General features: G+C 52.8%; 1 protein-coding gene across 5 annotated transcripts in view; it reads right to left on the bottom strand.

The window, feature by feature from the left end:
- ARHGEF10 (Rho guanine nucleotide exchange factor 10) overlaps positions 1 to 26766 on the bottom strand; it is a 103943-nt gene that overhangs the window by 57075 nt on the left and 20102 nt on the right. For 4 of the 5 annotated variants that reach the window (XM_053900755.1, XM_053900756.1, XM_053900757.1 and 1 more), the window contains 7 exons: positions 19775 to 19924; positions 18894 to 19181; positions 16482 to 16545; positions 11840 to 11916; positions 9716 to 9772; positions 2576 to 2739; positions 347 to 463 (listed from right to left, as the gene is read on the bottom strand). In XM_053900755.1, coding sequence (XP_053756730.1) covers positions 347 to 463; positions 2576 to 2739; positions 9716 to 9772; positions 11840 to 11916; positions 16482 to 16545; positions 18894 to 19181; positions 19775 to 19924 — 917 coding nt within the window. The remainder of the gene's footprint in view (positions 1 to 346; positions 464 to 2575; positions 2740 to 9715; positions 9773 to 11839; positions 11917 to 16481; positions 16546 to 18893; positions 19182 to 19774; positions 19925 to 26766) is intronic. The other variant, XM_053900758.1, reaches the window with a different exon arrangement.

The raw sequence follows: 26766 nt of genomic DNA, 5'->3' as shown, positions 1-26766 counted from the left end.
TTGTCTAAGTGACGCATTCGTGAAAAGTTACTGTGTTTTCCCAAACCACAAAACAGGCAGTGCTGTTCTGCATGGCTGGCCATCTCTTGCGGCCGGGGCAGCACACACACAGTGGAGCCTCGGGGAAACTCCCGTCCGTGCGTACGAGGACGAGAGAGAGGAACGCAAACGGTGTCTCGCGATTAATCTGACCTCGGTGACATCTGGAAGCCCAGGACCACACGCTGAGAACCAGTGTTCGCACAGAAAGGGCCAAACTTAGTTTCCTTGGCGCTTCTGTTTAAAGTACGGTCTGTTTCTGAACGAGCATTTTCCACGCGGCTGGTCGAGAAGCGAGCCACACTACCTTCAGTTCATGTTTCTGCTTTAGTTGCTGAATCTCTGTGGCTGCCACCGTGCTTGCCATCAAAGCTCTCATCGTTCTCTCATAGTGCTCCTTGAGACGGGTTAGGTCATGGGAAAGCTACAGCATAAAGAGACACAATCTTCTCACAAAAACGCTCCCTCTGGTACTCTGAGACGATCGTACATTGTGAGGCCCGGGGGGCAGCGTCTGGGGAAGCCCACGCACCACGGGGAGCCCCCAGCTCTGGCCCACCGACTCCTGAGAGGGAAAAATGGGGCGGCTTCTCAGGAGCCAGACTGGAGACTTTTCTGTGCCAGCCCAGGACAAGAAAGTGAACGAAGGGCTGAGGGTTGTCATTCACGTCCACGTGGATGACGTCACAATGATCAGACGTGTAAATACAATACGTATAAAACTATTCCTTATGTCAGCACCAAGGCACAGGACACCGGGGTTCACGACTGCACTACAGGGCGTCAGAATTTGGAAGTGGGCGGCACCGATTTTTAAGTCTCCAAACTGACGTGCCTCGGCTGACGGGGAAGGGGCGAAATCTCGTAAGACGCCGTCCCCCGTGATCACGCACGCCTCAGACGTGGAAACCCAGCCCTCAAGGCTTCTCGAGACAGCGTCTCCCATGTCAACACAGGCAAAGACACTGTGTGCTGTGAGCAAATTCTGACTAGAGAATGGACCTTTCTTGAGTTGACCTCAACCACTTAGGGTGTTCAGTGGACCGTTCTAACACAAGACTTCAAGGAGACCGCTAGGTCCTTCCCCCCTCCCCCCGCCCTCCCTCATGCCAGCCGTGCTCCCAGCGCCCCCAGGGTGCAGCCAAGCTGGGGCCAGGGCGGTGGGAAGACCCCGCCTGATTATCCCGCACCTTGAGCCACGGTGTGGCACTTCACCTGCTGCCGAGCGGCCTCTCGTGTGGCACTTCAAGGGCCTGCCTGGTAACCCGGGTCCATTCGGAGGGCGAGGAAAGCACGGTTCGTTCAGTGAGTGTGCGAGCAGCTGGTCAGCGGGCCCCTGACACCCTACCCGCCCACAGAAGGACACCCTACCCGCCCACGGAAGGACACCGGCGTGGCCTCACCACTCTTCCCGGCACCTGTGCTCGACTCTCCAATCTCAAGCCCAGAGTGTCGGGTGCATAGAGTCAAGCATGACCAAAGGATTTAGTGTCCGCTGTGCCAATGCCACTGGCAAAGGGGGTCTAAGGGACGGCTGTAGGACGGGAGGTGCTCGGCCACCTTCCCAAAGCGGAAGGCTCGTCCTGAGTGTCACAAAGCAAGCTCACAGAGTGCGGGAACTAGGCCCCTGTAACCACCTGCCAGCCGGAGGTCTGTGGGGGCTTCAGCCAAGAACCCGCGCGTCCACGTACTAGGGGCCCACGGCATCTACCCACGCTGTCATGGTGGCGAGGCAGCAACTACGGCCCGGCCTGCACCAACACAGAGTCACATGGGCCAGGCTCCGTGCGCCTGTGGCCTGATGCTCGGCCTCACACAGAAAGCACGTGACATCTGCAGACACGCGTGGGGATGTCGGTGCACAACAGCCCTTTCACTAGCAGCCGGAGCCCACGACCAACAGCACGGGCACAGCCGCTCAACACTGAAAACCAGAATCTCATTAAGATCATGTGCCTCAACAAAAGCGCTTGTAGGTCTCACGTCTGACAACCACCCAATTCTAGAATTCACACTCGCGACCTGTGAAGTTCCTCCTCCGGCCTTCACTTCCGGAGACCCCTCCCCGCCACACACACACCTTCCACTCAGGACAGAGAACGTGGGGCAGCTTAGGAACTCCGGCCCTCAACATCATTTTGTAACATATTCTATCTTTAGACCTTCCTTTTTGTGTAGAAAACGCGGAAGTTCAAAACGCCCCTTAAAGGGAAGCAGGCTTGTGCCGCGTCTCAGAGAGACCCGATTTGGTCCAGTGAGCACAGAAGGCATGCTGTCTACACAACACAAAGAACGAGGGGACAGTCACATAGGACCCCCTGAGTGATTTCATTTATAAGAAGGTAACTTCCCATCCTGCTACGATTACACTTACAACGTGAAATAAAGGAGCCTCCCCTGCGGCCAGCGTCTCACACCCTCCCCACACCCGGTACCAACGTCTTTAAGGGCACTTCAGTATTACGGAATGAAAATTCTGCAGTCCGTCCCTGTGCTAACACGAGACGTGTGTCTCTCACGCAGGCCGAACACGTACTTGCTTCCTGTGGTTGCTGCGCAGGAAGGACCTGGGGACCCCATTCTTGCACTCGGAGTCACTCTGTTCCTCGTAACTCTCAAATTCACTGGAGCTCCATCCGTATTCCAAAGAGCTGTTTCCACCTTCGTCTCCATTCTCGACGTCGTCATAAATCATTTCATCTGAAGGCCAAAAGGCCAAAAGGAAATAAAAAGAACACAGAATTCTCTAGTTATGTTTTACCGATCACCGAGAGCTGGGGTCTGGAAGCGTGTCAGAAACCCGCGGGGGCAGCGTGGAGCCTCGGGGTCGGCTCCCTATACAGGTGGTGGGGAGCCCCTCCAGGGTGCGGGCAGAGACGTGCGGGGCCGACAGCGCTCCGGTGAACCCCCAGCCCCAGGTGTATCCCGAGGGCTGCTGGTCTAGAAGAATCCACCATGACAATACAAAACAAGTTGCCGGCCGTACAAAGATAAACCCACGGAATATGAACGAGTTATGCAAGTGGGTGATAGAGATGCTCAAATACGAACACACGTGAGGCTCACGGGAAACAGTTCTAAGTTTTGCCTTTGTGCGAAAAACCGTCTCATAAATCTCATCTATTACTGTTTTTAAAATATTTTCATCACATGAGTCATGCAGAATTAGTGAAAAACACGTTTATGCCACCAAATACGATGACGGGAGCTCTTTACTTTAAAAATTCTGCAGTCTTTAATTCCCGTCTTTTGTCTCACCATCTCTTCTGCAAAAGTGAATTCCCGGAGCAAAGCGGCCTTGCGGGCGCCCCCAGGGCAAGGCACACGTCTTACCAACTAGCCCGCTTCCTTTCTGACACACACAAAGGCCTCAGGTCCCAAGAAAGTAGTTCTGTGAGACTCCCTGACAATTACAGAATACTCAGTGGAAGTAGAAAACACACATGGAGTCTTGTGCACTGGGACTTTCCGAGAACAAAAACATCGTTCTACAAACTTCTGGAACATCAGTGTCTCTCTAAGTTCTCCTGCTTATTAAACACATGAGCATGAAGGGTTATTTCAGCTGGAGTTTCTCAGGTATAAATGATGTGCTAAGAGTGATTTCTGCTTAAACTATCACTGAAGGAGAGTACCATGTGAGATAAAGACATTTCCACACCTGGGAATACATTTTTGTTTCCCAATTAAATTTATTCTCTGGGCACCTGGGTGGTCTAGTCAGCTAAGTGTCCTACTTTTGTTTGGCTCAGGTCATGATCTCATGGTTCGTGAGTTCAAACCCCACACCAGGCTCTGTGCTGACAGCGTGGAGGCTGCTTGGGATTCCCTCTCTCCCTCTCTCTCTCTCGCCCCTTACCCTACTCATGCGTGCACACACGTGCACACTCTTTCTCTTTCAAAATGAACACTAAAGAATTTATTCCATATGCATCTTCAGTCATCCTCTGTAATAAAACTTGCCCTTAAAAATTTTTCAGTAATTAAACCTCGATTAATAGATTCTCTAGGGCCAAGAGCAAGCTTTGTAGGTATAATGACATTTAGAGGCAAATATTTGCTTTCACTGGAAATGAAAAGTAGATACAAGGTTGTCACTGAGGATCTCAGATTACTTGGCCTCACGTTCTCTCTCCACCGAATTCAGATTAATTTTGAATATAAAACAGAAATCCAAACTTCTGGTTAAAGGCTCTGAGAGTAAATGTCATCTGGGTAAGAACATGCAACATTTGAAAACGAGCTCATTTTCCAGAAGCCACAGGAGCGTGGGTCAGCCACAGGTCAGCGTATCTGCCCTAGATGACCACCAACTGGGCAACTGGGTCAACAGGGCAGGTGGATTCCAGGGATGCGGCCAGACCCTGACTCAGCTGCCACGCAGGTCGGGGCCGAGAGCCATCCTGATAAAGGCAGGTTGCCATGGGAAGGACCTTGTGACCTCCATGGCCTGGTCGGCAGGAGGCATGCAAATGCAGAAATGTGCCTGTGCACTGTCCCCTGGTGCGGCTCATGAATCCTGAAGCTGCCCGACTAGCACTCCCTCCTCCCTCCATGAACCCCTGTGGACATCGGGCTACTCTTTGTGCGGGAAACAAGTCCGGACGAATAGCCGGGCGGGGTTGCTCACACCTGCAGAGGGACGTCCAGCCTGTGGGGGCGGAGGCAAGCTGCAGGTACACCCAGGTCAACTGGGCGGCTGGTCCTGGCTCTGGGGAAGACAGCCGAGGGTCCTGCTCTACTGTGAGCCCTGCTCTCAGGCGGGCTGGATGGCTTGTCCATCTTGGGGAGGCAGGAGCGACCAACGCCAGGCACCATGGACCACCTCTAACTCAGGTACATCTCCACTCAGCAGTCAGAATGTGGGAAAATAATGCTTCTCCGTGTTCTGGAAAAGGCAGTACTATCTGGGCCTCACCCGCACACTGAAACTTTCAAGGACTCTGAAGAGCCTTGTTAAGGACAGATGACTGATGCTTTGTGAATTACAATGCCCTCCTGAGCTCCCAGATGCGCAGACTGGTGCTTTCTGAGAGCAGACCGAAAAGCAAGCACAGCCCCAGGGCCTGTGTTTCTCCCACAAGGCCAGCGAAGGGAGAACTGGTCTACGTGGCTGGATTTTACTTGGCAGCAACCTTGCTACCTGCCCTGGGCCAGGACGGACCTAAGAAGTGCCACTGCAGTGGCAGTGGCCACACAGTCCTGTGAGTGTGCTTAATGCCACTGAACTGTGCACTCTAAACTGGTTAAAATGCTCAATTTTATGCAGTGGGCACTTTACCACAATAAAAAAAAACAAAAAACAAAAAACAAAAAAGGAACCCTGGATGGTCATCATCATATCTCATAAGAAATTCTTCAGTATCCTGCCAGTATTGTGACAGAACTTAACCCAAAATGACCATATTTTGCACAAAGCACACAGGCCTCCACTCTCCCTCAGACACCTCTGTCTCCCCAAGTTCACCAGCTGGACAGCTGAAGTCCTGAACAGCTGGAGGAACCTCAAAGATCTAGTGCCACCTACTTCACTAAAGAATATAGTTACTTATCAAATATCGAAATGCACCAAAAAGCATACAATAGCAGGCCTGTCTGTAGACCCCGCCCAAACCCTGCTTCAGTGCCCACTCCTGTAAAGGCAGCAGCACAAGGCAACATGCATACAGCCAGAGCTCTGGCCCCTCCGCCAGGCCAGCAAGAACCGTTCTTGGCTTGTGCCTGTCCACTTACCTCTGAGGTGTGGGTTTACCCGAAGGCCACATGCAGCCTACCTCTGTGTGTCTTGCTTTTTGCTCAACATTGCCTTTGGCTGTATACACACACACAAACACACCATTTATTCATTTTTAACTGCAATATAATGGTCTGTTGTATAAATTCATTGCCATATGCTGATCCCTTCCCCGAGTGTGGGGCCACTATGTTCCCCTTCATCTTTGGCTCTTTACAAACGGTGCTGCAGATAAGCATCCCTGCACATGTCTCCCGGATAGCGGGCATGAATTTCTCCAGGAAACACACCTGCAAGGGAACCACTGGTTTATATCACCATTTACACATTAGCTAACTCTTACTAAAGTGTTTCTCAAAACAACTGCAGCACCAAGATGCTTAATGAGACAAAGAGCAAAGGGCCACAGAGGGAGCCAGAACCCTTTGTGATCCTAACCAGGGAGGGTCCTGGCTGACGTGGGACTGAAAGCAACTGTGGACGTCCATCAGGGTCAATATACCAAGGGAACTGCGTAAAAGAAACACATTAAGACATCTTTTATGGCCACAAAAGTTTTGAAAGTATTTGTGGGAACCTTGAGCAGACTCTTATGTATTTAACAAATAAAGAGAGTACGAGGGAGGTATTCTTTCAGCTGACAGTTCAGTGACTCTTGGCTGAGTCCACACACATCAGGGCCCTGCCGCACGCTGTCCTTACAGGGACGTGGCTGGCTCTATGCAGAACAGCTGTCACCTTTAGTAGGTAAACTACTGGCAGACCTTTTGCCAGTGTTTGGGATTTAGAGGGGCCAGATCAACGTTCTGTGTTGGCAAAGGCCTACCTGGTAGCATAAATTACCTAAAAATAAAAATTTCAAGCTTGTTTTTACAGAAACCAGTCTTTAAGCCCCACTTTATTTGCAGCATGTATTTAAATAACTACCTAGGAGCACATTTATTGATAAGAAATTCCAGTTCTGTTTATAAAGGGACCCAAATGTCAAGTGTTTGTCTCCCTCAACGCAGGAATCTCAAGGGCAGGGGTGACTCTGTTAGCTGAAACTAAACTGGTGCTCGGTAGGTAACAGCGTCCAAAAGCATTTTGGAATGAATAAACTACCATGTGCTTTTAACTCTTCATCAGTTAGTACGCTGGATGTGGATTATAAGAATGTGTCCTTTTTAGGTCGAAAATGTTTCCTTCTATCATGAGTTTTTAACATCGAATGGCCACTGAATCTTGTCAAGTGCACTTTACGGAAATACTAAGATGAGCCTATGGTTTATGTCCAGAAGTCTGTTCCTGTGGAAAAGGCGGTAAAGGAACCTGCTCATGTTGAAGGGTCTGTCACCCCCTGAGACCAATCTGAAGGGTTCAGGTCGGCTTTTGCTGATTTGTTGGGATATTACCAGATTTGATTTCTTTACATTTTCATCAGGATGCTCACCGTCACCCCTTCAAGCGAAGGGGGCTCTACGTTTACACCAACACCCTAAGATGGGTTCCCTGCTCCTGGGTAGCTGGGGTCCGCTGGGACTACACGCAGAGCCGAGGAACTCTGTTCCCTGACGGTTTAGCAATTCTCAGACGAGGACACTGGTCCTAGTGGGCTGCCGGGCAGATTAAACAGTTCATTCTAGATTGTGAATCGTTAGACATTAGCGTGTTCTACTTCAGGTGCAGTCCACGTTTCAACTAGTTGACATCAAGGTGTTTCTAGAATCCCTTCCTGGCGTTTGTCTCTACCACACTTTCTTGTTCCCGATTCATCCTTCGCTTCCCTCTCCTCCCGACAATATCCTTCCTTCCTAACACTACCAGGGGCTTGTCTGTTTTTATATTATTTTTGGAGAACTGCTCTTGGGTTCTGTTGATATTTTCTGTTGTTTCTTTGTTTTCTAACACTTTGGCTGTTATCATTTTTTGTCCTCCTACTTTCGCTGAGTTTGCTCCGCTCTTCTCTTACATCACGGAGCAGAGGCTCGGATCACTACTCCCCCACCGTCTTTTCTTAACAGGCGCCATCGTGACTGCAACTCTTCATTATTTTAAATCTTCCCCATAATATTTTATGCCATATTTTCATTATTATTCAAGTCATAATATTTCTACTTTCCATTCTGTTTTCACCATTGTTTGTGAGCTAAGTACTAGTATTATTTTTAACTTTCAAGTGTTTCTTCCTATTGATTTTTTCTACTTAGGGAATGAGGCCTAAATGCCAATTGTTAGGCATTTCTTAATATTTGCTTTGGGGAATGCTATATGGTTTTTATAAATATTCCATGTGTTTGAAAAGAAATTTCAATCTTTAGGTTAATCATATACTATATTCTTCCACAGTTTACTAATTTTGTATCCAGTATCCAAGACAGTGGAGGGAACGGTCTTAAAATCTCCCACTCTAATTATGTACTTAACTATTGCTGATTATTTCTCAGTCATAGTTTGCTTTCTGTATTTAGAGGCTATCTTGTTAGGTACACACAAGTTTAGAACTGTTATAATTCTCTCTGGTGAAGGACTCTAAACCTAATGTTTTATAGCCTAAAATTCAGTATGTTATAGTAATACTGGCTATATTTTCGTTGGAACTGGTCTTATATTTCTTTTTCCATCCATTTACCTACGAATGTTTTATATCCTTATATAGCTGTCACAAAAATATGTGGCTAGCTTTGCTACTTCATCCAACATGAGAATTTTTTTTTTTTATGGGCCACTGAATTCAATTTATATTTACCATAAGTAGCAATATATTTGGACTAATTTTGCCATCTTTTTTCATACCATTTGCCATAGTTTCTTACTTTCCATTTTCTTGCTTTCTACCAGACTGAGGTTTTCTCTACTGGTTTGGGAGTTAAATAATCCATTTCTGTTCTTTTAGTAGTTACCCATAAGATGCAGACCTGACCTATCACAGCCAAAAACACACATCATTATCTATGCTCTTCCTGGAAAACGCACAGACTTTAGATGCTCAGGGTCAGTCCACCCTCCAGCTGACAGTTACCACAGCCTGGGGCTTTGGTCCCACCCTGCAAATGAAACAACACTATTACTGCTATCGTGGTCAATACTCCTTTCGATTCATTCACAAAGTTATTACTTGCTCACTGTCGTGTCTGCTTCTCATTAGGTTCGGTAACCTTTTCCTTGAAATGCAACGTGACAGTTTTTAGAGTCTAAGTGGTAAATCTCCCCAATCTTTATCTAATACTGCCTTTGCTTCCCTCTTTTTAAACACCTGTGTTTTCATATGAGTGGACTGATTTGTGCCCAGCAGTTGTTAAGTGTATGTGCCTAGGTATGGATTCAGGCTTAACCCTGCTTTGAACTTGTATTTCTACAATCTGAGAACTTAGATCCTTCCTGAATTCTAGAAAAGTATTGGTACTTCCTTCTTCTACCTTCTCATTAGTATCATTTATCAAATACGTGCTAGTACTCAGCCTCCATATTTCTTACCTTTCCACTTATACACTCCACATCTTTAATTCCCTCTGCTTTACATGTATCAACTATCCTATTTAAAGTTGTAACACAGGGGCACCTGGGTGACTCAGTCGGTTAAGCATCCAACTTTGGCTCAGGTCATGACCTTCCTGAGATTGAGCCCCACATTGGGCTCTACACTGACAGCTCAGAGCCTGGAGCCGGCTTCCGATTCTGTGTCTCCCTCTCTCTCTGCCCCTCCCCTGCTCATGCTCTGTCTCTGTGTCTCAAAAATGAATAAATGTTAAAAAAAATAAAATAAGGTTGTAATACAGCCACACACATCTATGTGCTCAAATATTCTACCCCATGGTACCAATGAGGCACTACAAGACATAATAAAATCCGTAGGAGCTGTGAATCTAGGGTCTGTGTGCACAGTGACTACTCATTTTTTACACCCAGCGGGAAAGACTGATAAACTGAACCTTCTAAAACTCAATTTCAGACAACTCAAACCTGGTTCAGAGTCTGAATTTTCTCTTGGCACGTCGTCATAAATGGCTTCTTCTGGATCTGGAATAAAAAGAAGGAAACTTTCAAAACCGACCAACACCAAGTACAATGTCCACTGTTCAGGGCCAGTCTCACACGGCGTTATAATGATGCAGAAAGCTAGTTCCAAAGGGCAGACACATGCACCTTCCCAAAGCAGAAGTTTTCTGGGGACTGAAGGATGACGCTCTACATGAGCCGGGTATGAATGGGGAATTTTATGGTTTCTAGGCCAATTTAGTCCATTATTTTGTGTTCACCTGCACGTCTCTATGTGGCTCTTTATAAATATTTTTCAGCTTACGAAGTTAACGTGTTCCAATGTACGAACAATACAGAGGTGCCACACACGGTTTCAGAAACAACGGGACAGCCCAAGAGGTGCTATGTTAACAGGAAACCTAAAGTAAGTCGATCATCTATGATATCTTGAACTACTGGATATAAAAACTGGGCACACGCAAGGATGAGAATGTTCACCTGTTAGGATAAAGTCTCTCCGACTACACTATGTGGAACGTTCGTGTCCTCTGAGACTGTAACACGTTTTCTTAAGAAAAGGTCGGGATCCTTCCGGGCCAGACTACTGAGCGAATACGGTATGAAAAGGTCGTGTACGAGAACAGCAGTGAAGCTAGAAATGCATTTCAGTATTTGTAAGTTTGGGCCTTCGTGGAAACCAACCACGTTATGAGGTCTTACTTACACACTGAAAACCGTGAAGGTCACCGCGACTAAGCAACAACAAGAAGATGAGGTAAGTACTCCCAACTCTGCCTCTGCTCTCAAGCCAGTTACATTCTGGGGAGGGGGAAGGGGGAGGCAGCAAACTGGGGAAAGCCCCTCGTTCTCCTCCTGCCGTCAGGCCCCCGTGTGACAGACAACCCCTTCCTTGTAATAAGATTAACTGCAACCGTGATATGCATTTCCACTCCCGACAATGTGTGGGATGCTCGACTACGCACCCGTGAAAACCACGGCCGTGAAGCCCACGAGTCCGCTTACGTGCAGATCTGATTGTGACACCTACGCGAACCTGTTTGTGATACTTTATTGTAAGAACGCGGTATGTGACACATACACACAATATAATTGACGGTGTATGTGATTGGTAAAGCTTCCGGTCACCAGCAGGCACCAGTAGGAGTCAAAAGTTATACCCAGATTTTTTACTGTGGGGGGGTGTCAGCACCCCTAACCTGTGTGTTATCCTAATTAACTGCCACTTGTGCAATAAAACAAGTAATGGGAGAAAGTCACATAAATTTTACTCTGGAAATAAAATTGCTAGCGAACAGGAGGAAAATAATTTCACCCCTTAATGATCCCCATTTAGCGGCCCCCTAGCAGAATCCTCTACTTATGCTAGGCTCTTTGTTTGACAATGTCATAATTAAAACCAGAACACGACACATTCCAGGAGATAACTGAACAATCAGGAGACTGTTAAGATGGTTCTTCCTTGTAAGTCAATCATACAAAATTACACAGAAATTAGTGAGCCAGTAGATAATAAAGGGATAACTGGAAAAGCCATCTTTACTTTTTTTAAAAAATTAAAAGTCAAATCTAGTTAAAAATAGCTCAGCTTTCTAAGCCACATGTGGAACAGAAGGTCTGGTATGCCATCTGGACAGTGGGCTGGCTTAACCAGCCATCCACCCCCTTTCCAAAATGGTAGCCTGAAAAAGCATCTCCGTGAGAATCACAAGAAAATGCCTGGTAACGTCTCCGTGGTAACTTGCTGAGTGCGGGCCCGTGTAAGAGCATCAGTTCCCCAAACACGGGACCATCGTGACAGGACCCAAGGACTGTACTGGGAAGAAACAATCAGGAGGAAACCCGTGTGGGACGGGGGGAGCAGAGATGTTCTGACTGGAAACAAAATAAGGGCTTCAGAGAGCCTGGGGACAGCGGCGACAGGCAGCTCTGTTGGTCCTTCAGGGAAACGAATGCAGTTCTGAAGGGACGTGGGAATAATCAGCGGAACCCGGCAAACACACATCGACCCCTGGGGCGGCGTCCACGCGGGGCCTGGCGAAGATGAGGGCACGGCCCCGCCAGCTTCCCGGAGGTCAGTGTACTTACTCTCCATCCACGCGGTGTTGGCCGGGTCCGCCGCCCACCGGGCGAGGGCACTGTCCTCCTTAGGCGCTCGCTCGTCACTGGGAGAAAACAAACCAGGAGACCACAAGGGTGAGTGTGCTTCCAGTCAGGACGCTGCCGAATGTCCCCAAAGGGTACGTGAGCTCCAACGTGTGCACGCTGTCCCCAGATGTTACTCCGGGCGTCCTGTGCTGGGAACGTCTTCTGAGTCGCTGCCTATGCATTTTATGTATGACCCTGCCTCACACCCACAACGCGGACGTGTATGGAAGGACCCACGCCTGTGGTCCCACCACACCTTCCCACTTGGCTTTTTCGGGGCTCCTTTTACAATAAACACTTAGACTTAAGCCCTTGAAAAGTCAGTGACCTCCGCCCTAACCATCTCATTAGGAACCAGTGGCTGACCTCGCTCTGTATCTACGGGGACAGGGGACGCCCTCCCCCGGCCCCATGCACACACCCCATTTCTGGGATACATGAGTAATACATCTGGGGCCTTCCTTTCCCTTGTGAGGGTGTACTGAGGCCGTGCCTTTGATCCAAACGCCCCGGGGGCTTCACCCCCCCAGTGGTCTCTGGGACGCTGAGGGGGCCACCGGCTGACACAGGCGGGGGCTTCCGCCCCCTCACCCAGCAGGTCAGAATCTGCACGTGCTCGTTTTATCGGACCAGCCGCGGCTTCTCAACACAGACGCCAGGTTCAAGCTTTCGTTCCCAGCGGTTTGTACGTGCTTCCGAACGCCCGCCACGTGCCCGGGACAGGTGCTCGCACAACAGAAACAGGAGAAACGAGGTCTCTGCTCCAGGGGGCCTGAAGCGTCTTCCAGTTGTTCGCCAGAACTTCTTGCGGGCCTGTTGTGTGCCGCACACGGTACCGGCTGCAGAGACATGCCCGAGTGACAGACGGGCCTTCTCGCCTCCGGGAAGGGACCTCACGCCGCCAGAAATAAAAAGTGCTCACGACTCAACTGGCGCTGTGCTCTAGTGCAATGGTCCCGGGGGCCAAGTCACAGGGTCACACACAGGGATAGGAATGCTGTCCCGCAGGCTACGGCAAGCCTCTGGAATGCTTTATTCAGAAGAACGACAAGGTCGGCTTCATTCAACACAGCTGGGACAAGACCAACCTCAGGGGCCCGCGGTCTAGGGGAGCTCTGCAAGGAAGAGCCAAGCGGGGTGTGGAGCACTTCACAGGAAGGGAAAGAGGCTGGAACTAGGGTGAGCTCTGCAAGGAAGAGCCGAGCGCAGTGTGGAGCACTTCACGGGAAGGGAAAGAGGCTGGAACTAGGGTGAGTGCTCAGAGACAACCATGGGCAGCTCGGAAAAACGCACACGTGCAAAGGAGAATCATTCATACGGAGTTAATGCCACACTTCACGATAAGTGACAGAGATGGCGGGGGTCACTGCAGCGTGGTCTCTTCTATCATCATTTTTGTTAGTTTTCTGAAAGTTCTAATGGTTAAATACAAGATTTAAGGGCCAGGAAAGATGGCAAAGGTCTTAAAAATGTCCAGGTCACAGACACTTTAGCTATGCAAGCATGTGCAACACAATACGCTACATTGTGGATGCATGTAAGAAAAGAAGCTGAGTCCGTCCCCACACTTAGTTGAGGAACGTGTCACATAAAAAAAAAAAGTATTCTCACACTTTTCAAGTCTAAAATTATATCAAAATGAAGTTAAGCAAAAAAACAGAAAATCTAAAGCAAAAATGGATGATATTTAAACTGCTCCCGAGTGTTTCCGTAGGTTTAAAAAAGGTCGCTTTCCGTAGATTTAAAAAAGGTCGCGCTTTGGAAGAGAATCTGAGCTTGCCCTCTCACGCCACTTCACGTTCTTTTTGTTCTAAGAAACGATCCTTTCAGCAGACGTGTTTCCCACCGTACATCTCAGATCACCAGCGATAATGCGCCACCCGCTCGTGTCTCATCTCATCTGTGATTCTACTGCGGGGTCTTGGTGGACCTGCTCTGCCACATGTAATGTAAACCAGGTGGAAAGAGCTTGCGCGTCCCTCTCTGCAAAGACACCACTCTTTTAGGGACGAGTATGTGTTTCTACGTTCAGAGGCCAGCCTACCACCCCAAAGAAAAAGCCAGGTGAGCGTGAGAACAGCACGCCAAGGACCCGAAACCCGAGTCAGGAGTCCGTTCTCGCTTTCTGTCTCCTCTGCTGGTGCCTGCGCGGGTGAAAGGAAACACCGCAAGCCGCCATATGGGAGGGAGGGAAGTCCTCGCTGGCGTGCTGAGACCGGTTTACTTCCTCTCGGTCTCTGATGCCGATCACAGGCCAGGCACTCAGTAAAGGCTTGGCGAACTGAGACGTAACAACTAAAAGTGGGTAAACAAACAGAGCCAGCACGCACCAAACACAGGACCAGGCAAGGTGGTGGATATTCTAATGCTGGGTAAAGCCCGATCCCACAAAATGGCCTTTAACTCATAAAAGGTCACAGAAGGCAAAGACAGAGATCATATATTGAATAGAGGTCCAATAGAACAAGAAGATATAACCATTACAAACATACAACTAACGAAGGAGCCCCAAAATAGATGAAGTGAAAATACACGGTACTGAACACAGAAATGGACCATCTCACAGTGACAGCTGGACATGCCAATGTAGTACTGTCAACAGCAGAACCACCAGGCAGAAGATGCTAAGAGCGCCACAAATCAACTAGACCTAAGAGACATGGCAGAACGTGGCACCCACCCACCCTCACGAGTCAAACTACAAAACTCTTAGAAGAAAACAGTGAGAGAGCTTCATGACACTGGATATGCCAACAACGAACTGGACAGGACACCGAAAGCACAGGCAATATAAAAGAAACAAAACACATAAACTGGATTTCATCAAAATTAAAAACTTTTGTGCAAAGGACACCATCGAGAGAGTGAAAGGACAACCCACAGCATGCGAAGAAATGTTCACAAATCACGCATCTGATGAGAGATTAATATTCAGATTATATAAAGAACACCTACAACTCAACAACAACAAATAAACCCAACTCAAACATGGGGAAGGAACGTGAATGACATTTCTCTGAAGAAGACATACAAATGGGCGATGGGATGTGATGAGGTGCTCAGCATCATTAGTCATCAAGGAAATGCAAATCAAAACCACCGGGAGGTACCATTTCACACTCCCTAGAATGACTACAATCTTTAAAAACTGGAAAATAAATTTGGTGACCGTATTGGAAGCAGTTCATTGCAGGTGGGAATGTGAAATGGCGCTGTCTCTGTGGTAAAGAGATTGCTGGTCCTCAAAAAGGAAAATATAGACTCACCATAAGATCCAGTGCTCCTCTCACAGGTACAGAGCCAAAGGGATAGGGAGCAAGGACTTAGATGCTCATACACCTGTGTTCCCAGCAGCGCGATTCACGACAGCCAAGAGGTGGAAACAAAGCAAGTGTCCTTCGAGTGGTGAGTGAAAAGGTCATATGTGCTTACAAAGGAATATTATGCAGGCTTGAAAAGGAAGATCCAGACGCATCCTACAACACAGGAGAACCTCGCAAACATGATGCAGAGTGAAACAAGCCAGAGACAGAAGGACACGAGTTACCTAGATCGGGCCAATCCACAGAGACAGGACACAGAGTAGGGGTTGTCGGGGGCTGGGGGAGGGGGGCGGTAGATTACCACAGGAGGGTTAGAGCTCCTGTCTCAGATGATGAAATATTCTGAAAGGGGAGAGTGGTGACACAGTATATGCACGCGATGCCACTACATGTTACACTGAAAAGGGTTCAAATGGCAAGTTTTATGTTGTATATATTTTAACACAGTTTTAATACGGACAACGCAGTGTACCAAAAGCCACAGGACGCTCCACCTCGAACAGGTGTGGATAATGCATCAGTATGGCTGCACAGCCGCCAAGCAACAAGCATGATGGCGTGCTAAGCCTTGGTCAAACCTGCTCTCCCCCTTCACAGGATTCTCAGTCCAGCAGCAGAAAGGGACAGGGGAAGTCACAGTGAGGGTGCACTGTTTTAATCAGTTTTAAAGCCGGTGTGCCCACACAGCTCTGGATGGACAAGAGGGAACTTTATAAAACGAGACACTAAGGCAGGGTTTTGAAATGCATGCAGGAGTTTGCCTGGAGGACGGGCTTTTCCTGGGCATCTCAAGGAGGAGAAATAGCGTTTTTGAAGGCAAGTGGCATGAAAGAAAGGTCTACAATCAAATCAGTTTGAAGTACTCTCGCTGAAAGCTGGGTCAGACACACTGAAAAATCCCCTCCGGCCCCACAGGGTTCTGAGACCCTTCCCAAGGCTGAAGTACACACAGAATCTCCACGGTGGAGGCCGAGGAGGGCCACCTCTCTGGGGCCTATCTGTATGTGCGTTCGTACGGTCTGTCCTTCTACACAGACAGTATGAACCTCTGAGTCCTCGTACTCTGACACCCATCCTGGGAGCCCCTGGGCGAGAGAGCAGATGGATGCAGGACTGGGAGCGGAGGGTCTGGGGCGGGGAGTAGGCCTGGTCGGTCACCACCTCACAGCACTGAGGGCAGGCAGGACAGGTGTCCCACACTCCACATTACAGGGAACGGTCATGGACCCAGAGCACGTGTGTAAAATGAAAAAATTTACCTGTTTGCTGGATCCTCAGAACTTAAAGAATTAAATGGGCTGTCTTCTGCTACTTCCTGTGTCTCTGTGAGGAAAGAAAAAAAAATCATATAGTTTCATGCTTAGGGTAAAATTGTAGGAAACGGATTTTTACATTTAAAATGGTTCCCTATTTTCCATTCTTATGAATGATAGGCTTATCTTAGCATAAAAATGATTAACTGATAGATTTAAGGTTTTTTAGGTTAGATTCAAAATAAGATGTTTTCAAAACAGGATTACAGTAAAAAGTGATATCCAAAGGCTCCTGAAACAGCTGGAATTAAACCCAAAGAAAGCAGGCTACAGTAAGAAACAAATTTTCTCCTGTGTCTTAACTTTTCATGGGAATTTACAATTGTGATTTATTGGAAAGTATGTCTAAATGGGAGCCTCCAAAGATTCTCAAGGGAGAGTTACGTTCATGATATCTGGCAACCAAGTTTTTATATACTCACACGCACGTGCACACACACACACACACACACACACAGTCTGTCACACATGTCCAGCTGACTGCTGTTCTCCCACCTCTGGGTTTGATTTACCAAGCGGTGATGAGCTCAGGCTTAGCCACGTGCCTAACCAACAACTGGTTAATTGCTACACTGGGAAACTGTCCATAAACACCGTTTTAGAAGGAATTTACTGTGTGCTAGGCAAACGTTCTTGACCACTTTCAAAGCACTCAGCAGTTAACTCAAGGTCCAGGAAGGCTGGGCTTAATGCAATAAGCTTGGAGATCTCACTCATAAAACTGGTCCCCTGATCCCGCTAAACAGTAACAAATACCCCTTACCCGGTGGTGGGATTTGCCTGGCGGTGCACCAGGAATTGTAGAGGCATGAACTCAACAAGTTCTCGAGGCCATGGAAAACCTAGCTGTCTGCCAAGGAGCACATGCCAGGTCAGAGGCAGGGCCACGATCTGAACTCAGACCTGCCTGTCCAAAGACTTCCCACCACACCACACTCCCCCCAAAAATGGCCCACATGACTTCCTAAAAGACAAAGATACTCGACAAAGTCAACGAAGAAAGGATGTGGACTGGCAGCGAGCGTACTTCACACGGTGACTACCTTCCCCACGGCTGTGTCAGGGGCCCCTCTCACCACCCCTGAATGCACGCCGCGCGTGCCTCAATGCACCCACCCAACACCTTCCTTCCCGGCGCTCCCCCTTCTGAGAAAGCAGATGCACCCGGAGGTGATGTCTGCTAAAACGAAAACTCTGATGACAGTATGGTGAGCATACTCGAGAGGAAGTTCTCCCGCTGGCCACGCACACTGCCCATCTCTCACTGTTCTGGAAGGATCTGGAAGCCCATGCCACGAGGCAGAGCACCATGAGTCTCTGGCCACTGGAGGACCACTAACGAACGAAAGTGGAGGCTCAGTGTTGGTTCTGGGCAGTGGGGAAGACGACGGGTTCCTGCTGTCCCGGACTCTGGGGCTCATGTCCCAGGGGAGCCTCTATGCGAGTGAGGGAGCCTCAGCGAGGACGTGCACGCTGAACGAGCCCACAGAGCCAGGCCGCCCTGTGTCCACGAGGGAACCACACGGTGCAGATGGTTAGGAAGCCGGCCAGGGCACCACAGGACGTATGTGCACACGCGTGTGCGCATGCAAGAGTGGGGGAGGGGCAGAGAGAGAGAATCCCAGGCAGGCTCTGCACTGTTAGCACCGAGCCTGACGTGGGGCTCAACCTCACGAACCTCGAGAGGATGACCTGAGCCAACATCGAGAGTCGGATGCTCAACCGACTGAGCCCCCCAGGTGCCCCCCCTTCTCCTCTCAATTCCATAATCTACTTCCGTATTTTCACATCGTTCTTACTTGTCAGAGGCCACAAAACACGAATAGCATTGTTGACCACGGTTAATTTCCAAGATTCCTACCAATTACAAGAAAGCATAGGTGAAAAACCTCAACCCTAAAAACCTGTGGTTTCCAAACAAATTCAAGAGCTTCTTTAACGAAGACTTTTTTTTCCCCTCAATGGTCACAACTGGGAAGGAGAGAACGTGTTTACTGAAATCTCGCACAAGCTGTGATTCCGTGTCCGAGCAGCCTCACGTCCCTGAGAGCCTCTACACCTGGGACAGCGCCCGTGCTGCGTCCTCGGATAGGGAACACACGCAGATCTCGGCGAGAGAACAAACGCTCGGCTGGGCTGCCTCACTGGCCACACTCGGAACGGAACAGGCCGCCCTCTGCTCAGGGAGGGCCGTACTTGAACGTCCCGCTGCCCTCACGCACGCGGACCCACAGGCACCTGCCGGGGCAAGGTGACCCGGGCCGGCTCCGGCGCCTCTACCAGAACACGGAGGACTGCAGGACTCACGGACGACAGGCGGTCACGGCCCGCAGTGCGCGGCGAGGAGGAGGACACTACCTTCCTCTTCCAGGGACGCGGCGCGGATGACGACGGGGCTGGAGTAGGCCGGCACGAGCAGCGGGAGGTTGCAGGGCACAGCATAGCCGCAGGGCACGGGCACCGAGTACCCACTGGGCACCGGCGGGCTGGCGCTCTCCTCCTCGGCATCCGGGTCGGCGGGCGGGGGCTGCTCCTCCTGGAAGGGCGTGATGTCGATGACGGAGTAGGGGTTCACCCGTGTCGGGACCTCAAGCGTCGTGCCTTCCACCGGGGCCTCCGCGTCCGTTCCCCTCCCGATTTCACCTCCTGGAGGCAAACACACAGTGTGGAGGAAGGGAGGACAAGTAGAGCCACGCCCCCCCCCAAAGGGCACGCAACACCAGGGCACCCAGGCGACGCCCAGATCTGGGAGTACAGGGCGGAGCATCGCTGGGGTCAGCGCGCGACACCCCAGGGCCTGGCAGCTCCCAGGGCCGCTTCTCTGCTGACAGGCATCAGGTAGAAGCTGCCGGACCAGGGGAGCCACTGACTGTGCGGAGAGCCCTCGCTGTGGACAAGAAACCAGCCCTCGTGGTCGGGACAAAAGCAGCCACCTCCAGGATCCAACACGGACTCCATGCATCTCAAAGAGCGTTAGTTTCAGAAACGTTTCCCACCACGCAGCAACACGGTGCTGAGATGTGGCCGATACCCACCCCCTCCGAGAGGCTGCCAGGGGCCGCCGAGCAGCCTGACGCCCGTGGGAAATGCCAGGGACCAAAGGAGCGCGGCCAAACTCCAATGAGCCATCACAGCTCACGTCCCGCTCCAGGACACCGACTTCCCCCCACGTCACTCACCCGCGGTGAGGACGAGCTGGCCGCTGGGCCACAGGCGCTGGGGGCGGCCCGGGGACTCACCTGAGCCAGACGCGGCATCCACGCCCCCCGCACTGGCCGGGGCACCCGCGGCTGGCCGATCCGCTTCTGGAATCTCGTCTCCGCTGTCGAAATCGAACTGCTCCCCCTCGTCCTCTTCGTTGTTGTTCCTGTCGTATTTCACCTCGTTTTCTAACGGTGAAAAGAACACAGACTCAGCCGCCGCGGGAGCAGAGATGCGCTAGCATTCAGTGCCAGGGACTGTGCAGGTGGTGGAAGCGACGGGCAGAGGATGAGGGAAAGGAAGCGCCAGGAAACGAGGGAGGCCACAGACTTCAACACTAGCGGATTCCGCTCAAGCCCCATGGGGCCCCAGGCCCCTTCGGTTCTGTCCACGCCAATCACCCACAACGTAAATGCCACCCAAGGAAGGGGACCTCACAACCCCTGCCCAGGCCAGGCCCACCCTGCGGTCCCCGTCCGGCACGCGTCCCCGCGTGTGGATGTGTACGGGGCAGGGTGGAGGCCGCTCAGACCCACAGATGCCGTCCACCAACCCGTGAGAGGCCACAGCGCCCTGGTGACAACGCCCAGGCTAGGGGGCTGGGGCAGGGGACAGCCCAGTGGGGAGGGAGCCTCTGCTGCTCCACGGCACCCCAACACTGGGGCCGGAAGTCAGAACACAGAAAACTCCCAAACCTGACGGCCTTCTCCACTGGTGCACAACTCACTCCTCTGTACCCAGACGGTCTGCGGGCGTCTGGTGCTCACACAGATCACGGGAAGTCGGTCACGGGGACCCGTCTCCCAGGACAGGGATCCTGCACACCCACACGGGGACCCTCTCCCAGGATGGGGACCCTGCACCCTTGGGATGTCCAGGGCAGTTCCCTTGCGAAGGAACGAGTAGGTGGGCACTACGGAGAGGGAGAAATGACCCCAAGATGGAACCCAAACCGCTCACTCTGCAAGCAAACCGGGGTGCTGCAGGGTGGGCCAGGGCATCAGGCGTCCCCACGGAGAGAGAGATCCGGTCCCACCAGGCTGCAGAGGGATCTGCTGAGAGAGGCGCCCAGGGCCCAGAGCGGGTTCCCTCCTCCCTTCCAGAGGGTTCCACCCAGCGGTCACACAGGCCTGAGTGTGGGAATGTGGGATCTGAACCAGTCATCTTAGAGCCAAAGACGCGTGAACACGGGCTGGGAAGCCGGCCACGGGGCGGTGGGGTGACAGAGCCAGCACCCCTGAGCCAGAGCCAGGTAGGTTCTGGGGGTGGTGGGGGCGGGGGTGCAGAGAGGCTGGGGAGGGGTCACCTCCCCTGGGTCGGGGTGGGGGTGCGGTGAGTCGGGGCACGGACTGTCCCAGCATGATGGGGGGCGGGGAGGGGGCCTTGGCCCCTCCAGTTCCACTCCCAGTGCCTCTCGCTCCTGGTGCAGGGCCCCGGTCAGCATCGCCCCAGCAGACGCAGATGCTGTGCAGGGGGCGATGTGTGCTCTCCAGGAAGGAAATGTTCCACAGCCACCTGGCAGCTGGGGGGCGGGGCCGGGGTGGGGGGAGTGGAGCCAGGGGAGAGGGGAGGGGGGGCTGGGGGGTAGGACGTGAGACTCAGGCCTTCAGAGGTGGCCTGGTTTCTAGGGAGAGAAGGTGACAGAGCTGGGGCTACCTGAGCCAGTCTAGGACAGTCTTTCCGGCTGTGGCCTTGTGGGTCCAGATGAACCTTCGGTGGTCCAGAAACAACGGTCTTAAATACCAGGTGCTCATTTTTCCCTTCGGTCTTTGGAATTGGCAACACGTCCTAACAGGTGCTTTGAAGGAAACACCTTACCACAGAGGTCAGGTGGACAGGCTCTGTCGGGGCAGGAGGGAGGGGCCCCTCAGCGGGGACCCAGGGGGAACGAGACTGCCGGGTCCACAAGCAGCATTCTGGGGCAATTTCTCCCCAGTTGACACGTGCTAAAAGCATGACAGGGGCAAATACCGAAATGGAATCCAGAAAAGGCTTCAGAAAACTGTTCTGGTGAGAGTATGCATTGGCGACTTTGTGGAAGAGAACTTGCCAACACGTACAATGCCGGACAATTCTGTACATCCCTTGTCGCAGAAATCCTACTGCAAAACACTTATCTTAAGGAAATAATCAGAGACCGTCACGACACTCACCTAAATGTCCTTTAGTAGGAAAGAGACTTTACGTATTACGTGTTTATACAGCCAGACACTCACGAAGCCATTGAAGTTATCTGGTCGAAGCTTATTCGAGAATTTGGAAAGAGGTCTTGACGTATTAAGTTAATAGTCTTTCTAATCGGTCTTTCCACACCCATTTAACAGAAAATAACACACAATGATGAGGGTCTGGAGAAACTGGAACCCCTTGCAGCGTTGGCAGGACCAGAAAACAGAGCGGCCGCCGTGGCAACTGTAAGGAGGCCCCTCACGAAGGAAGCACAGAACCAGAACCACCGAACGACCCCAGGATCCTGCTTCCGACCCTCAGCTGGAGGAATTAAAGCAGGCACACAGATCCCAGCGCGCCCACACAGGTGTGCAACCACACGAGTGTGCCACTGTGTGAGCGTGCAACCATTCAAGCAGGATAATTCACAACAGCCAAGAGATGGAAACAAGGCAAGAGTCCACGGACAGATGAACGGCCAGATGGACTGTGGTCGATGCACACAACGGGGAGCACTCCGTCCTAGAAAGGACAAATTCTGACACCTGTCACCACACGGACGGACCCTGGGGACATTCTGCGGAGCGAAGGGAGCCAGTCACCACGGGACAGACACAGCGTGACAGCACCCACGGAAGACAGGACGGCGGGTGCCGGGGGCCGGGCAGGGGATGGGGGTCAGGATCTCGTGGGGACAGAGCTTCAGTCTGGGAAGATGGAAAGTTCTGGAGGCGGAGGGCACTGCTGGTGGTTTTCGTGCTCCCGGGGGGCACTGAAGAACGGTAAATGTTCTGTATATTTCACCACAATAAAGGGAATCATCCAAAGACGGTTGGTTTTACTAATTTCATCCCGCTCACACACAGACCCAAATATTAACCGTGGCCTCTGCAAACGACTGGTACTTTCTCCACTGAGATTCCCTGCATTCGGCAAACTCCCCACAACACATACGTTTCCTGCCTGCCGTGAGGCTGTGTTCGGGTTCAGACCACATTTCCACTTGGGCTAAACTCCGGGAGCAGGCTAATCCCCTGAGGTTCGTACTTAATAAACACAGACGCACAGCTCACCGCCGCCACCGAGTGAGGACAGCGTCACAAGAAAAAGCAGCAGACACGGACCGGACCTGGGGGTGGACGCAGCCTGTGTCCGCGGATCAGTCACGCGACGTGCGCTCTCCCACCAAGTCGGGTCTCGGGCCCAACGACAGGGAGGTCGGCGCGTGGGTTCTCGGCGTTACCGTTAGGGAGTCAGTCAGCGTACTCACAGGAGTAACCTGGGGAACACGTCCCGGGGCGATAAATCTCTTCAACACAAAAACCAAAACGCACAGGATGCTTTCCAAATACAACTGTTCCCACGACTAGATTTGTGGTTGCCGGGTCAACGTGACGGGGAAACAATACGAGTTAAACACCCAGCCGAAGGTGATGACGGGAGAGCTCGAGTTGTGACCCGGCGACGTGACACATGGAGATCCCGCCACCGACACGTTCCACGGGGCGCAGCAGGGACTCAGAACCACCTGCCTGCTCTCCCTCCATCAACCCTCCTCTCGGAAGTCACAGTTCATCACTGCCGGACTTTAAGAAGTAGATAAAATACACCTGAAAGTGATTTTATGAACACTGCTTCAAACAACAAAGCCTAGGGCGCCTGGGTGGTTCAGTTGGTTAAGCATCTGACTCTGGCTCAGGTTGTGATCTGGTGGTTTGTGGGTTCGAGCCCCACGTCGGGCTCTGTGCTGACAGCTCGGAGCCTGGCTCCTGCTTCGGATTCTGTGTCTTTCTCTGTCTCTGCCCCTCCCCTGTTCACACTCTGCCTCTCTCTCTCAAAAGTAAATGAATGTTTTTAAAAACTTAAATAACAAAGCCTGACAGGGTCTTCCCCTTAAAGGAAGAAGGTAATTCTTGTTCTGTGCCTTCAGCAAGTAAGATGGGCAGCACAGGGCCAGGCCCTCACGGACAGGCCGCCGTCGCCCAGAGTCCACGGTTTCCATCCAGTGAGGCGCACCACACGGGTGTAGACAAAGGCACCGTGATGTGTGGCCACCATCACAGCGTCAGACACAGCAGCCCAGAAACGCCCCCTGCACTCGGCCAGGTCACCTCCCCTGCCACCCCCAGAATGCCTGATGCCTCCCCACCAGCTAGTGACCTGGCTTCACGCGCTATTGGGTGCCTTGTCCCCAGAGCCAATGCCCGTGGTCCTTCCCCGCTGTCCCCTACGGTGACCTCACCGCCCCGTTTAACATGACCATCCTTTGGCATCAATGACACTACAGTCTCCCGGCTCCCTCCCACACACCCAGCTGCTTGTTTCAGTCCCTCTTGAGGACAGAACCGTGTCCCCCCACACCCTAGGCTGAAGGTCTAACCCCAGGACCTCAGAACACAGCTACGTGTGGAGACGGGGCCTCAAAGGTGATTAAGGTAGAATGAGGTCGCCAGGGCGGCCCCACTCCAGTACGACGGGTGTCCTCATCACAGGAGGTCAGGACACACACGCGCCGAGGCACGACCCCGTGGGGACACGGGGAGGGACGGTGTCTGCACGCCAAGGAGAGAGGCCTCTGAAGGAGGCCGGGATCCCCGACGTCCGCCTCCAGGCTGTGACAGGTGCAGGCCTGTGGCACCGCCCACCGCACTCAGAACAGCTCCCCAAGCTGCCTCTGCTGCCCTCCACGGACCCCCTTGCTTCTGCCCCCCCCACACAGAGAGTCCCAGTGCACCTGACACTCTCCCCACGGGGAGGCCGGCCGGGCCTGCTGGAGGCCCTGGTGTCGTCTGCACAAAACCCCAAGTCCACACCCAGACCCCCTGCTGGAGCCCCAGACCCCCATCCAAGGAGCTCTGCTGGGGTTTCCATGAGGCCCTCCGACCCAGCCCTGCCCCCACCCCCTCCGTCCCCGCCCACTCCCAACCTGCCCTGCCCCCCACCCCCTGCGTCCCCGCCCACTCCCAACCTGCCCTGCCCCCCACCCCCTCTGTCCCCGCCCACTCCCAACCTGCCCTGCCCCCCACCCCCTCCGTCCCCGCCCACTCCCAACCTGCCCTGCCCCCCACCCCCTGTGTCCCCGCCCACTCCCAACCTGCCCTGCCCCCCACCCCCCTGCATCAGTCCCCACCCACTCCCAACTTGCCCTGCCTCCCATCCCTCTCCGTCCCCGCCCACAAAGCCCCGTGGGTGCCCGTCGCTAAGGGTCACAAGAGTCAACCGCCCACAAGGCTGTGCGGATCAGGATCTCGGGTCTTGAACTATGGGGTTCTCCGTTGTCAAATAGCGGCCTTCAGTCCACACCAAAGCCAGAAGGCACAACCACAGGCTACCAGCCAGGAAGCAGCCATCCACCCACAGAAATGGGGACACTCTCCCCCCACCCCGTAAGGACGCTGGCCACACGCCCAGAGCCCGGAGGAAATCTTCCAGGGGAACCGAGAACAGGGGTCCATGGGGGGATCCTTTCCACCTCCCGGCTGCCTGCCGCCCAGGGTCACTTCCCAGCTCACAGGGCCTGGGGCCTGACCCACAGACGGCTTGACCGGACCAGCCGGGCCCCACAGCGACAGGCCTCGCGGGCAGCCTGCTTGTCACTCTGAACGTTGAGAACAGGGTGGGTGTGGGCTTGCAGGGAACGCGGGGTGGTTCTGCCCGACGCCCTCAGCAGCCCCCCACCGTCCCGGCTCCTGCCTGGCCCTCTTTCCCTCCTCTACTGAGACCGAAGTCACAAATAAAAACGTGCACGTTTCAGGAGCACACGGGAGGACTCTGAAATAACCACCCAAATCGGGCTGGTTACCGTGCACCCCACGTTCAAGAACCACTTCTCTCCCAGGGAGCACATGTCCGAGCTGCCCCCTCAGCACACTCCCAGAAGACAGCCTTGCTGCCCGCCCCTCCACCGCCCCGGTCACATCACTGCTCTCCACGTCCCGGACGTGCTCCCGCCCACCGAAGCCTCGCAGAGCCTGCCCGCGGCCCCCCGATGCCCTGGGCTTCACAGGCCGTGACTCCCCTTCCCAGGTCCCCGCCCCGGCCCATTAGCACAGCCACCCACACCCCGGCCGTGTGGTCAGGGCCCCCCTCCCGTCCCAGACCAAGTGCAGAGGTGCATCTGGGGGCGAAGCCCGTGGGTGGACGGGCGTTCCTGCAGATCCACTCAGTATCACTGCCAAGGCTCCGTCACGCACGGGACCAGCCCCAGCCGGCTGCTGCCAGCAGATGTTGGGACACACGGAAGGAGAGAAGGGCGGGTTCCGGTTCCTTTGAAAACAGCGGACAAAGCGTGGGGGAAAAAGGCACGCACCGCCATCAGATTTTCAACAGTCGCAAGCCCCACACAGTCTTAACAACTGGTGCGGAAAGGGCTTCTGGGCCTTTCATTTTCTAGCTTTTCCCCAACAAGTGCGGCGAGCCCACCCTGGGAGCGCCACTCTGCTCTGCCGTGACCACGCTCCAGACGCGGCCCGGCCCAGCCGCCCGGTGTGCGCACCACGGGTATCCGGGGAGAGCAGTCAGCACGGCCCATGCAGGCCACGGAAACCGTTGACGTTGAGGATCCAGGGACCGTCCCACGGAAGGCAGCCCACAGGCTCCCTGAAGCTGGGTGTGCCAGCCCCGGGGACACGCCCGGCCACGTGTGTGTAGGCTACACCCAGCTCGTAGGGGAGGAAGCAGTGAGCAGTTCTGGGACCTTCCCAATTATGACAATCGAGTACGATCCAGCCTGGAGGAGCCTCAGTGCCACCCCCCCGACACACGGCGGACACCTGCACGGGGGCCATCCAGGACCCCCTCCCCAACCAAAGCCTGCCGGCCGCAGCCCAAGGAAGGAGCCAGCTCCCCCAGAAGGCACCCC

The sequence above is a fragment of the Panthera pardus genome, unplaced genomic scaffold (genome assembly GCF_024362965.1).
Source record: "Panthera pardus isolate Hobbes unplaced genomic scaffold, ASM2436296v1 HiC_scaffold_13, whole genome shotgun sequence".
Taxonomy (NCBI): Eukaryota; Metazoa; Chordata; class Mammalia; order Carnivora; family Felidae; genus Panthera; species Panthera pardus.
Note: the sequence above shows the minus strand (reverse complement) of the source record. Positions and strands in the feature narration are given on the sequence as shown.